Source organism: Onychostoma macrolepis, chromosome 05 (assembly GCF_012432095.1).
Source record: "Onychostoma macrolepis isolate SWU-2019 chromosome 05, ASM1243209v1, whole genome shotgun sequence".
Lineage (NCBI taxonomy): Eukaryota > Metazoa > Chordata > Actinopteri > Cypriniformes > Cyprinidae > Onychostoma > Onychostoma macrolepis.
This window is the reverse complement of record NC_081159.1, coordinates 42,623,681-42,636,454: the sequence shown is the minus strand read 5'-3', so window position 1 is coordinate 42,636,454 and position 12,774 is coordinate 42,623,681. Positions and strand designations below refer to the sequence as shown.

Sequence of the window (12,774 nt, the reverse complement as noted above, 5' to 3'; positions counted from 1 at the left end):
AAATAGCAAAAGAGCATGTTTGTGCCGTTTATTTCCAATTAAGGACACTTGCTTTTCATCTTCCATCTAATGCAATGACATTCAAACATTTTTACATTCACTATCTGCAAGTTGAAGCTTCCAAGACCAAAAATGATCTTGTAAAGGATTGTTGGTGTTTCTGGTACTATATGACATGTATTGTTTGTGGCCCAAAAATTTCAAATAATATTCCAAAATAAACAGAACATTAATGCATTTTTAATTTGCTAAATGTTTTTGTTAGAAGAGCAGGCATACGCAGTTTCTTTACGATAATTGCGAATGCATGGACATTCAAACGGTTTTAAGTTGCTAAACTGTCCAAACACTTTTAGAGCATTTGTCTGCCAGTTAAAACCTCCAAAAGCAAAGATGATCATGCAAAGAATTACATGACAAAACATCTACAGTGGCACCAAAATTCAAAATAATAGCTCAAAATAAACTGAACGTGATTGCACTTGTGCTGTTTCTAGACAAAATAAATGACACTTGCTTTGATCTAATATCCAATGCACTGACATTCAGACAGTTTTAAGCATTGCTTAAGAGTCCAAACACATTTTGATGCCAATGTCTGCCAATTAAAGCCTCCAAGAGCGAAGATGCATGAGATACACAGCTGTATTCTCTTACAGATCCCATGTCGTTACCTAGACTCTAAAAAGGGGTTTTCGCAGCGATGCAATAGAACCTCCATTTCAAGAATCTTTCAGTGAACAGTTTCCTGAACCATTTTTTTCCCAGCATAAAGAATATTTTAATAATCTAAAGAACCTTTTGTGGAATGGAAAATTCCACAAAGATGCCAACAAAGAACATCAGTCCAATGCATGACTGAAAGAAACCTGAAAACACCTTCCAGCTCTTACCTGCATCAGTTTCCCTTCAGCATAGCCTGCGCTGCCCCCGGCGAACACCCCTTCTAGGGTGATGGGCTTGCTGGTGGGCTCCTGCTTCAGCAGCGACACCTTGATCGTGGCTCTGGGTGCGGAGCGTTCGGACTCCACGGCAGCGGCTAGTTCCAGGCCCGTGTGGCCCAACGCCACCTGCGAGGCAGCCATGAGCAGCCACGGCCAGAGCCCGGCCAAATGCTGCACAGGAACCCTCATTGTCCTGGCTGCAGCGGCGGGCCCCGGCCATACATTATGCGCTATCCGTCCAATCAGAGCTCAGATAATAGACAGGAAAATCCTTAGAGGTCACTGAAACTGTCCAAAAACCCAGTGGCTTTTAGAGTGGATAGTTTTATAAGCTCTGCAGGGTTGAGATTTGAAGCAAAAGAGTATTACAAGCAATTCAATGGAACTTCAGTTGGGGACTGGCCCGTATCACTGACAGAACGCGATTGACAGAGGGACAGGGTGATTGACAGCGGACAGACTCCTGGAGCGAGCATTGATTTAAACGACAAAAAGAGTTTCATATGATCTCCTAGAGGTCGGATCGATAATATTACAGATTCCCCCGTGGATTCTCGCGCGTCGTGATTGATAACGTGACGTCATAATGACTCCATTATTGTGCGGTGCGCCGCGTCCACTTCAAAGGATTCCAAACATTCCAGAATGTAACAGGTTGTAGCAGAATCACCGTATCCATCAATGCAACAATGTCTCTCAGTTATTCCACTCTGATCAAACACACATCACGATCCCACTGTGAACGCCTGGAAACGTTTCCCATGAGGTCCGACATAAAAATTGCGACGGGAAAAAAAAATTAAAAATTATTATCCAGATAAAACAAGAGCTTTGCGGGAGCGATCGAAAACACTGTCAGGAGAGAGCCGTTTCTGAACACTCGTTTCCATGTTCCTAAATGAATTAAAACTTCACAAACCTGTTCGACTCAGATTAAAATTCCACAGATCCATGTCGAGAAATCCAGACACTTCAAGTGTAGAATCCGCACGCGCTGTCCCGAAGCCTCAGTGTTGTTGATCCGAACAGCAGGAACGCTGGAAAAGTTTAAAGTTGAGAGTGAACGCGAACGCGAGCGCGAGCGTGTGTGTGTACCTGCTGACTGTCAGCGAGGGTGGAGCAGAACTGATCCGACCCATTAAACGCGTGCACACACACTCCCACACTCACACACACACACACTCACACACACACACACACACACACACACAGACACAGACACTCACACTGCGCCCTCTAGCTGACATCACTGGAGAAAAATTACAGAATTACAGAACGATGCTGGATGCCAAAACTGATTTTCTAAACGTGAATATAATCATCAGTATATCTTCATAATAACTGGAACAGATTTCGAGAAATGTAGCACTCCATCAGTGTCTCAGCAATGGATGCTCTGCAGTGAATGGGTGCCGTCAGAATGAGAGTCCAAACAGCTGATAAAAACATCACAATAATCCACACCACTCCAGTCCATCAGTTAACACCTTGAGAAACCAAAAGCTGCATGTCTTTAAAAATCAAATCCATCATTAAGACATTTTTAACTTCAGACCATTGCTTCCAAATAAAATCGAGTCCATAATTCATAATAATAAAGCTTCATCCAGTGAAGGTGAATAACGTTTCTGCAAATTTAGATTTTTGAATGAACTACTCCTTTAAAATCAAAATTAAATGTTGAAAAACTGTACTTTGGATTTGTCTTTTTAAGGATGGCAAACAGAAAGCATTAAACGGAAGTTTTTTTTACAATATTTGTAGTCAAATTGAGTGACTACAATTTGTTGGACAAAAAAGTTAATTAAACTAAATATCAGAGTAACATACTTCAACTGAAAAATATAATTGGGTAGTTGACAAATAAAATTTGGACTGTGTCCTATGGTGTGACATAGCAAACATGTAGAAAAAAAAATGTAGAAAAATGTATCTTCATTCTTAGAGTTACAAATAGCATGAGAGAGGTTTATCTTCAAAGTTAGATTTTTGTTTTACTTTTTTCCATCACACCATAGGACACATTGATACGTCAACTACCCAGTTATATTGCCTCCTAATTTAATGGTGTAATTAACTTTTATTCAAATTATAAATAGGTCATTTTAAAATAAAGTCCAAAATGAGGATTAATACTGGACATTTCTCATGACTTGAGCTGGTTTATAATATAATAATATAACAAATATAATTATCTGAGCAATCAAAAACAACATAAAACAAACAGCATGTTCAGTCTTTATCAGGGATTTCACTTGCTTTGCATTTATTCAAATTCAGAAAAGCTGAAAACAAATCAGTTCAGTCAATGCTATTAAAATCTGACTTTCACTCTTGTGCTACATTTAAAAAAAAAAAAATTATATACTGATTACAAATACTGAAATATATAGGATATAAGATAAATAATATAAGAATATATACAAGATAAATAATATCACATTCACTGTAGATATTTAAAGTGTGTGTATTCAGCATAAATACTATTAAAATTAAAGGCAAAAATGTGAAAAAACAACTTAAAAAAAAACACCAAGCAATATTAACTTAACACTTCTTCAAAACTTTCTTAAATAGTTCATACAATTTTTAAAATTCTGTAAATAACTTACATAACTGATAATAATACTTAAGTTAATAATTAAATAATTAATAGCTTTGTTCTGCTTGTCATTTGCATAGGCTGAAGAATCCTGCCTGTCATCTGTGGATCATAACAACCATAAAGTCATAAAAAATTACAATTTAAAATGATTGTGCAAAAACATAATTCAAGGGTGTGATATAATCTGAAACTGTCCTACCAAGAATAGCTTCTTGCTCTGCTGTCAGTTTCTGATGCTTTCCTGAGTCACTTTCTGATCTGCAGCATCTTCTTTGAGTTGGCTGGCTCCTTGCTTCTCAACATCATGTCCCTCAGACTCCAGTTTGATGTACTGAGCTCCCGCACTGCAGGCCGCTCTCACAGGACTGGATGCCGCAGTGCCTGCCCTGGAGCTCTGAGGACTGTCGGGGTCAGGTTTAGAGGCAGCAGGTAGAGTGCAGAGAGATGGGCTGGAGGTGTGCTGGCCGTTCACAGGGGTGCCCACTCGCACGACGTGGACGTTGGGCAAACCCTGGAACTCATCCACCATCTGGAACACCCTGTCGAGGTTCACGTCGCCCCGCTGAGACTCAGGTGTAACGTGTGCGGGCCAGTTCGTGGTTTGGATGCTGTTGTGATGGTGGCTCAGTGAATAGCTCTGCTAGATTAATGAGAATAAAAATCTTTAAAGTGTTGATATATTATAAAATATATAAGTATTGCAAAACAGAATAAAAATCAATTTGTTTTTATTTGGTCTTTTGAATATATATACAGTATAATAAGCTCTTTGACAAATTTTTTTTTCCTCTTTTGTAAATTGCTATGGATAAAAGTGTCTATCTATCTATCTATCTATCTATCTATCTATCTATCTATCTATCTATCCACACAGTATATAGAGCAACAAAACTAAGTAAAATACTTCAATGTTTACATTCTATGTTCACAAACACACACATATATGTATATATATATATATATGGATTAAAATATACAGGTTTGAGAGATTCCTTCATACACTGTAAAAAAAAAAAGTTGAGCCAACTTAAAATTTGAAGGCAACAAGCTTCAGCAGATTTTTGAGTTTTCTCAACTTGTCATTTTAAGTTTATACAACAAAAATTTGAGAATCTCCCACAAAAATAAGTTGAGCAAACTCAAAAATCTGCTGAAGCTGATAAAAAAAATGTTTTCAAGTTCGCTCAACTTTTTTTTTCTTTTACAGTGTAGTTATTTATGATTAGGACGCATCAGAAATATATGCAACATATGAACTGTGTAATGTTTCTCACCGGGTAATAAGCATAATGTGAATATGGCAGAGCTGTTTGATCTGCACCTGCTCGATCTGCTTCAGTAAAACCAGCAGTGCAACACTGACAAACTACTGGGAGCAAGACAAAGAAACAAATGTTGAACAAAACGTTCATAAGCAAATAGAAACGCAACAGTAACAGGTTTTTGTCAGAAGATTCTTCTGATAAAAGGAGGACGCTGGTGTCTCTGCAAATCTGAGCACAGTTTGAGACACTGTGGAGATCTCTTCTCAAACACTAGAGTGAGTCCTTTTCCTGTGGAATACACTGAAAAGACTATTTGCGACATATTCACATAATATTGCACATTGCTCTTTTTTTAATTAATTTATCTAATGCACTGTAGGATAAAGTAAGTCAGTACCTGGCGAGTAAAGCCCAGGAGGATAGGACAGCTGATGAGGTATATATTTAGGCTCCTGTGGAAACAGAGCACCAGGACCGGACTGGATCCTGTGAGGAGTGTTGTACGGATTGAGGCGGATGACAGAAACCGGGATGCCTTTGTTAGAGTAGAAGGGAGGCACATCACTGTAAGGAAAGATCCAGGAGCGCGGAGGGATCAGGCTTCGGTCAGACCCCATCTGCTGATGGGATACAGAACCAAAGTGCTGATTTGGGTCTGCAAAACCTGAGAAGCAAGTATAAAGGAGCTTTTGAGAAGTTTATAGATCATTGAAAGATTTAAAAAGCTTCAAAAAAAGCCAGTTTTTTGAGGTGACGGTTCTGGCTCTTCTTCCTAAGACAGTCTAGAGGAGTCATTTCATGTTAAGTGTGCATGAGGCCCAGAGTCAAATCCTGATATAAAATACATTTTTATAATGAACCAAGCAAAACTGCAACTGAGCTTATAGAAAAAAAGTGGAATTGACTTGAAAAAAAACTCCAGATAAAAAGAACTATTATTTATAGTAAAACTTAAGCTTTCGCTATAATAATTGTCTTCAGACCCAATTAAATACTTTTTAACTATGAACTAAACCATTTTCACTAAAGACTGACATTTAAATAAATATATATATATATATATATATATATATATATATATAATACATAACTCATTGGTTGTATTGACAAATTAATATTTTTATTAAGTTTTGGTCAGATTTCCCAAAACAGCCTTATGCACACGTCTTTTTGCTGTGAAATATTTACTGATTTTATAAAGTAAATTTTGATATTGTTGGTAATATTTCCAGATGAACACTTACTGGACTGACGCAGCTGAGCTGTACTTGATTATTCATACATCATTTCTTTTTAGAAAAACAAATCAGTGAGTATCATATATGATCATCGTGCTTTTGAGGAGCGTTTATTTCTTCATCTCTCAATCATCGTTGGATTGCATTGCATTATATGTTTGGATCATTTCAATCTCATCTTACTGAGACATATTATTGGAAATATAGAGTGATGACTGATATTTATATCATATCCTCTGTACTGTTATAAAAATCTCATTGATTTACATTATAAGCATCAGAATTTCATCTGACCTTTTGGCCATATATCATAAATCAGCATTAATTGCATATTTTTGCTCAGTTTGGGTCTCTGAATAATAGTAAGGTGATTAGCCACAAAAGCCTGATGTGTCAAATACAGCGCTGGAAAGGTTATTTTGGAAATGTAATAGGTTACAGGTTACACGTTACCCTATTTAAAATGTAATAAGTAGTGTAACTATTTCAGTTACTTTATTAAAGCAATGTAACTGATTACTTTTGATTACTTTTCTAAATTTCTCATGTTTTCAACTTAATAATTTGGTATTATTTAAGCGGGCAGGGTTAACCTTCAAAATCCTTCATCACTTAAATTGAGATTATAATAATTGATTTGAAAGCCACCACAAAATCAGCCTTCAGCACCTCTTTTTACTTTGAGATCGTTCCGAGGTTAAATAAAGATTTAAAATCATAACAAGAAACTGTTTAATAGCTATGATGCTCTTTTTGAGATCAAATAAAGAAAGAAATCTATTAAATCTGTGGGTGTGTGTGTGTGTGTATCCCCCCTTTGTAATCATGGTAACACTTACTATTATAATAACAATAAATTATGCATAATTACATGCAAGCAACCCTAATCCTAACCGTATAGTAAGTACATGTAGTTAATTAATATTATTTAAACGTATAATTACACTGTAATAAGGACACCTTCAAATAAAGTGTAACCCATTTCTTTTGTAATTAAATGACGTAATTCTGTTATTTCCCAACACTGGTCAAATATGATACTCAACATAAAACTTTTGTCTAAAGAAGGTTTTCTGACTATTATTCATAAATCACATGTCTTTTTGAGGACAGCTGTTGTATGTACTACGTTCAATCTAGCGTTTGAAAGTTAAACTGGCCTCTCTTCGCCTCTGTAGTGTTGTGTTGAGACTGCTGATGGTTTCGGCGCGGGGGGCGACAGGTCACCTCCTCTCCGGCCTGCATCTTGGCCTTGTTACTGATTGTGAGCCTCTTCATGTGGACCAGAAGCTCTGGCCGACTCTGTTTGAAGAAGGGATTGTGGAAGTGGTGCAGGTTGCGGCGTCTGTCCTTGAAGGACCTGTCATAGACCTTCCGGAAGCCGTAGAGGTTGAGCTGGCGGATGAAGCTGGTGAAGTTGGTGGTCTTGAACAGTTTAGCGTCTTGTTTGACCGGTGACAGCAGTTCGTCCTCAAACCGCTGCTGGTCGACAATCACACTCTCTCCATTTGGGCTCCAGAAGACCGAGTCGTTTTGGGGATTGTTTATCAAACGCCACAACTTAGCCGGGAAGTTGTTGTAGTTTATGTGTACTCTGAGAAGAGACTTATCATTCTCCACATCCATCATGGTCAAATCAAACAATCAAGCATTTAATGACCTGCAGATGATGGAAATAACATAAACATCACTAAAAGTCAACTTCAACACATTAGTCATTAGTTCATAACTGATACATCTTAGATTGAACAGATCATTAGACATATTCAATAAATATAACATTTGTGATCATAATAGAGCGCAATACCTGTATATCGTCAAAATCTAGGAATCTTTGTTAATGAAAATCGATTAATTAATGTCTTTACGTGTCTTTCACATAACAGCCGTTACTGGAACCGTTATGCGCGTTCACATATAGAACACATTTAAACCGCATCAGAATGAGGCTCACGTGACCTCTAAGCTCGCGTGAGTTAAAAGCGACCTCTGGTGGCTGTTGTGATCAGTACAGTTTGTTTACAGTCACCTTCTAAAATTGTTTCAGAACAAATTTTTGGTTAAAAAAATATTTTGAAACGTCACGGTATATTAAAAAGAGTTTGGGTTTTTATTCATTATTTCCATTCCATTGTGAAGCTATTTTTTTGCACAGTTACTTTACATTTACCCTCTAAAATTGTTTTAGAATAAATTTTGTTTTTTGAACTGTCATGGAATATTTAGGGAAAAAAACATTGTGGAATGAATAGGCTTTGTGTTTCTATTAATTCGATCATTTCCATTCCATTATGAAACTCTTATTTTGCGTTCTTATTGGAATGCAGTAGATAATGCGGCTCACAAACATACCTACAGATTAATTACCCAAATGCAACGTAACGACAGAATTTGAATGACACTAATATTCCACTCAATTATACGATCAAAAATAAATATTCATATCACGGTCGAGCGGCGCGTATCGGTGACGTCATTAAACGGCGCCGAATGTGCGGTTCTGGCTAGCGAACGCCAACAACTCGTTGAAACAGTGGTTGTTTCGAGGCATCTATAAGGATTTTTTGGTGTTTAATTTCAAGCATATTTTATCAAAGCAACAGGAATGTCTCTGGAGACTGTCCCGAAAGATCTGCGTCATTTGAGAGCGTGTCTGCTGTGCTCTCTTGTCAAGGTAAACGAGACACTAATCAAAACAGATGCTTTCATCATTGATATATTTACATATTTAGATACTCGGAGCACAATATTACGTTGGCATACAACTCTATAGACAGGCTTTCTCTGTCGAAATACCATGTTATGAATATAACAATGATTCAATACCAATATGTGTGTTTGTGTTTACACATATTCATGTGAAAACATCATTCTACTTCTTACAGTTATACAATGAACATCATATTATTAAATGCAGGCATTACAGTAACAACCATAGTTTGTCTACTGTGGTAAATATTTGACAGGGAATATCCTTGGAAATCTATTTGACTGATGTCTTCTCTGGTTTCAGACCATTGATCAGTTTGAGTACGACGGATGTGACAACTGTGAATCATACCTGCAGATGAAGGGCAATCGAGAGATGGTTTATGAATGCACAAGCTCTTCTTTTGATGGGTACGTAATGATATTTCTTACAGTTAAAGAGAGAATTCACTCCAGAGTAAATCAGGTCATAATTTACTCTCCCTCGTGTTGGTCTAAACATGTGCGGCTTGCTTGCTTTCTTCCAAAGACTAAAAACAGAGATACTTCTTCACACTTAAAAAGCACCATTACAGTTAAAGTTAATGCATGTCAAAACTCGTTGAATATCCATTTCCAGGCAACTATTCCTTTAAAAAACACACACATGTATGTTGGATTTCATTTGAGCTCTAATGTGTGATGTGTCTTCTTTATAGAGTTATTGCTATGATGAGCCCAGAGGACAGTTGGGTGGCAAAATGGCAAAGAATCGGTGAGTATTTGAGTGCACTTTACCTGTGAGGTGTTCAGGTGGAGTTACTTTGCCTACCTCACGCATTTCTCTCTTTACATTTATTTCTATAACACCTTTACACAATACAGATAGCCACTTCAGGTTAATAAATAGGAAAATATGTTTCATCAATTGTTACACATAAAGCAGATTTCCAGATGGCAATAGTGTCATTATTCAGCTCAGTAACAGCGTGGATGTCTTTCTCAGGTAACTTCAAGCCAGGCGTCTATGCAGTAACGGTAACGGGTCGGTTACCTCCAGGTTAGCGGCAGATTTTGAATGGCTCTCTCATGACTGTAAGTGAAGGACGTTGTGTATTTTCGGAGGTTGATTTTGTGTTCTGTCTCTCAGGTGTGGTGCGAGAGCTGAAGAGCAGAGGTGTCATCTACAGATCCAGAGACACAGCTGTTAAAACATGAAAACATCAGTTTATGGATCACATGCTTGTAAAGCTACACACACAACCAGCTGTTTAGTGACTGCTGTTCTGTTAGCGTCTGTTATTTCATGTAATGTCTTATGAGTTTCCTTTTTTTTGGGTATTTGGATTGATAATGGTTTATGGATAAATGTTTGATTTTATTATTCCGTGTAAATGATTTAAACATGAATAAAAGTTGTATAAACAGCATTTTGTTTTCTGCTCAGCTTGTTTTTATATATATAATATATGTTCAGTAGAATTTCTACAGTTAAAAGGGTCTTACAAAGTCTTATTTCACCCTTCCACAAATAAAGTGCTTTTAAAAATATATTAAATCAGAGCAGAAAGTCATGACATTAAATGTTGCATGCACTGCGAAAAGGAATATCTTCCACTGTTTTCCGATACAAATATCTAAACATCCCTAAATCAAAATATATAACTTCTGAAAGAAAACAAAGATATGAATTCTTGTTTTCTGAGAAACTGAACAAAAGTGAGTTTGTCTAAAATAAAAACAAATACCTGTTAGTTGAACTAAGATTTTTCTGACTCCACTGGCAGATGTGTGTTATTGTAATCGTAAACACTTCATTTTGATCAGTTTCTCAGTAAACAAGACTTGTCAATTTGTAAATGTATCTTGATTTCTGAGACGTTTTCACTGGAAAATAAGACCAAAACCGATGAAGAACATCACTTTTTAGTGTGATCAGAAGTTACAGTAAATGTTATTTCCATATTCTAGTGTTTGGAAGCAGAATTATTCAAACCTTAAGCTGATGTTATTGTAAAATATTTTAAAAAGTATTGGAGATTGTATTTTAATGTTTTTCAGTGTTGCTAATACAACTCGTTGTGTTTCTAAGACATTTATATTTAGAGAACATGTTGATATATTTTATTCCCTAAATTTTCTTTACTTGGTCTTAAAAAGTCTTAAATGCATCTTTATAAAACCAGCAGAAACCCTGTGTAATTGTGAGACGACACCACGAGAGGGAACTGTCGCTCCTCAGAGTCCTGCTGACAGAAATAAAACAGACAAGATTCTCATCATCAGACGTGGATCTCAGAGCTCAGAGCTCAGATTCATTAATGGTGTTTACTAGGACTCTAAACTAATACCTGTAACTCATCCAAGCCGTTTATTCAACAGACATGATGCACTGTTTATTAGGAAAAGTTAACATTTTCTGGACTTGGAGGATGATACAATACCTATTATACATTTAAATATGATACATTTGACTGAAATATTATACTACTGACATATAGTATAACTTTCCCCCAGACACTGGATAATGTTTGTACTTTTTTGGTATTTTATTCCTACACTTGTGGTATTCCTGGTCAAAAATGTCCAGCCTGCAAAAAAAAATAAAAATGCTGCTTTATTATACCAAATAATGGTTTTATCAACTTGTTTTCTTTCAGGTATCACTGGTTGACAAAAGATTGAATTCAAGATTTGATGATAGTAGAGCATTATGAGACAATCAAATTAGGTAAAGGAATTTGAGCCCAGCACATCAAGGGTTAAAGCTGATAAATGACTGAAATACTCCTCATGAGTAAATGTAAGTGAACAAAATTAAGTAGATCTGAATAACTAAACATTTACTCTCATTGTACAGACCGTTTCAAAGCATTTCTTCATTTTCAAATGCTTAGATTGAAATTTAACAAAAAATATTATGTGTATATATGAAATATATAATTCTATATATCATATATCATTTTAAACAGAATTAACTTTTGTATTTTTAGGCATTTATTTTGGCAGGTCCAAATGAAAAATATCACAAGCGATACTCAAAAGAGATTTTAAGGTAGTATAGTTATTTATTACTGTGATATTTACAAAGCCACTGAATATTTTTTTTTTTTAGTGCAAGCAGATGGGACACGAGTGCTTGTTTATTAAGACGTAAATGTATTGTTGTGTCTGCAGGAAATAGTCATGTAATGCAACAAAGTGTCACACTGTTGATCATTTGCACCATAAACACTGCAACTAACCTTTGACGAATATGAGCTTTTTGAAAGTTTCTTTTTTTAATGTCGATGTGGGAAGTGTGCCAGGTGGGCCTGATTTTTCCATGTTTGACAAACACACTTCAGATCTCCATCTCTGTCACGTTTCAGAGGGAAACATCACCTCCTTCACACGAGCAAACAACAGTTACTGACTGACTCACAAACCAGACCTCAGAGTCATTTCAGTCGTTTCACAGCAGCAGCACACTGTCTGAGAAATGCTGCACTCACAAACTTCTTACCAGAAGTATTGTTCACGGTACATTTCTTGATGTTACATGATGTTAAATACACACACACACACACACACACACACACACACACACACACACTTAAGTCACTTCAAAATGTCTGAATGTTACTGCATTAGATCACAAAATATCAAACCAAGACAACACAAGCACATGGTTCAAACAAACCATTAACAAGAGAGGTGGAAACACAATTTCAGCGTTTGAGTGATATATTTGATATCTAATCTTGTGTGATTGTAGTAAACAAACATCACTGTACATGTGACACTAGCAGCAGACAGGAAGTGGTTTGTTAAAACTGAATAAAAATTCTAATTGGAGCTTCAAATGTTACATGTTTGAGACAGACAGAAGTTTGAAAAAGGACTAAATGTCATTTTGAATGTCACCTACTACACATGAGGCATGAACCTCGTCGAGTGTGACTGTAGCTGGGCCTGAATGAGTCATAGTAATTCTATAAGTGATCGGGTTCCGTACGTCACTGCGCTTATCATGGTGTATGATCAAGGTCATT

The 12,774-nt window shown here is 36.5% G+C and overlaps 3 protein-coding genes across 8 annotated transcripts in view; 1 reads left to right on the top strand and 2 right to left on the bottom strand.

Annotated features, from left to right (window-relative positions):
• Positions 1 to 2,041, bottom strand: part of LOC131540371 (E3 ubiquitin-protein ligase RNF43) — a 131,212-nt gene extending 129,171 nt beyond the window's left edge. For 2 of the 3 annotated variants that reach the window (XM_058775093.1, XM_058775095.1), the window contains exon 1: positions 894 to 2,041. In XM_058775093.1, coding sequence (XP_058631076.1) covers positions 894 to 1,133 — 240 coding nt within the window. In that variant the 5' untranslated portion in view covers positions 1,134 to 2,041. The remainder of the gene's footprint in view (positions 1 to 893) is intronic. The other variant, XM_058775094.1, reaches the window with a different exon arrangement.
• A 1,154-nt stretch (positions 2,042 to 3,195) lies between these two features.
• hsf5 (heat shock transcription factor family member 5) lies at positions 3,196 to 8,094 on the bottom strand. Of its 4 annotated transcripts, none has more exons than XM_058777008.1 (6): positions 7,860 to 8,094; positions 7,213 to 7,712; positions 5,212 to 5,478; positions 4,824 to 4,915; positions 3,749 to 4,186; positions 3,196 to 3,648 (listed from the first exon to the last, which is right to left on the bottom strand). In XM_058777008.1, the coding sequence occupies exons 2-5, from the start codon at positions 7,679 to 7,681 to the stop codon at positions 3,773 to 3,775; spliced, it is 1,242 nt and encodes a 413-aa protein (XP_058632991.1). In that variant the 5' UTR covers positions 7,682 to 7,712; positions 7,860 to 8,094; the 3' UTR covers positions 3,196 to 3,648; positions 3,749 to 3,772. The 4 variants fall into 4 exon arrangements, with proteins under 4 accessions (XP_058632991.1, XP_058632989.1, XP_058632988.1 ...); XM_058777006.1 differs by having other exon boundaries at positions 3,749 to 4,189; positions 7,860 to 8,093; XM_058777005.1 differs by having other exon boundaries at positions 4,824 to 4,918; positions 7,860 to 8,092.
• Positions 8,095 to 8,501: 407 nt separating this feature from the next.
• supt4h1 (SPT4 homolog, DSIF elongation factor subunit) lies at positions 8,502 to 10,170 on the top strand. The gene is made up of 5 exons (XM_058776715.1): positions 8,502 to 8,726; positions 9,066 to 9,172; positions 9,460 to 9,515; positions 9,747 to 9,800; positions 9,891 to 10,170. The coding sequence occupies exons 1-5, from the start codon at positions 8,658 to 8,660 to the stop codon at positions 9,956 to 9,958; spliced, it is 354 nt and encodes a 117-aa protein (XP_058632698.1). The 5' UTR covers positions 8,502 to 8,657; the 3' UTR covers positions 9,959 to 10,170.
• Positions 10,171 to 12,774: the final 2,604 nt, after the last annotated feature.

Bases quoted from the DNA above. Each gene is read 5' to 3' on its own strand.
- hsf5 (XM_058777004.1), bottom strand. From the start codon at position 7,681: ATGATGGATGTGGAGAATGATAAGTCTCTTCTCAGAGTACACATAAAC. The intron at 5,479-7,212 runs GCCAGTTTAACT...CTTGCTTCTCAG, and splicing joins CACTACAGAGGCGAAGAGAG to GTTTTGCAGACCCAAATCAG. The intron at 4,919-5,211 runs GTACTGACTTAC...TCTTGCTCCCAG, and splicing joins TCCTGGGCTTTACTCGCCAG to TAGTTTGTCAGTGTTGCACT.
- supt4h1 (XM_058776715.1), top strand. From the start codon at position 8,658: ATGTCTCTGGAGACTGTCCCGAAAGATCTGCGTCATTTGAGAGCGTGT. The intron at 8,727-9,065 runs GTAAACGAGACA...CTCTGGTTTCAG, and splicing joins TGCTGTGCTCTCTTGTCAAG to ACCATTGATCAGTTTGAGTA. The intron at 9,516-9,746 runs GTGAGTATTTGA...TGTCTTTCTCAG, and splicing joins GGCAAAATGGCAAAGAATCG to GTAACTTCAAGCCAGGCGTC.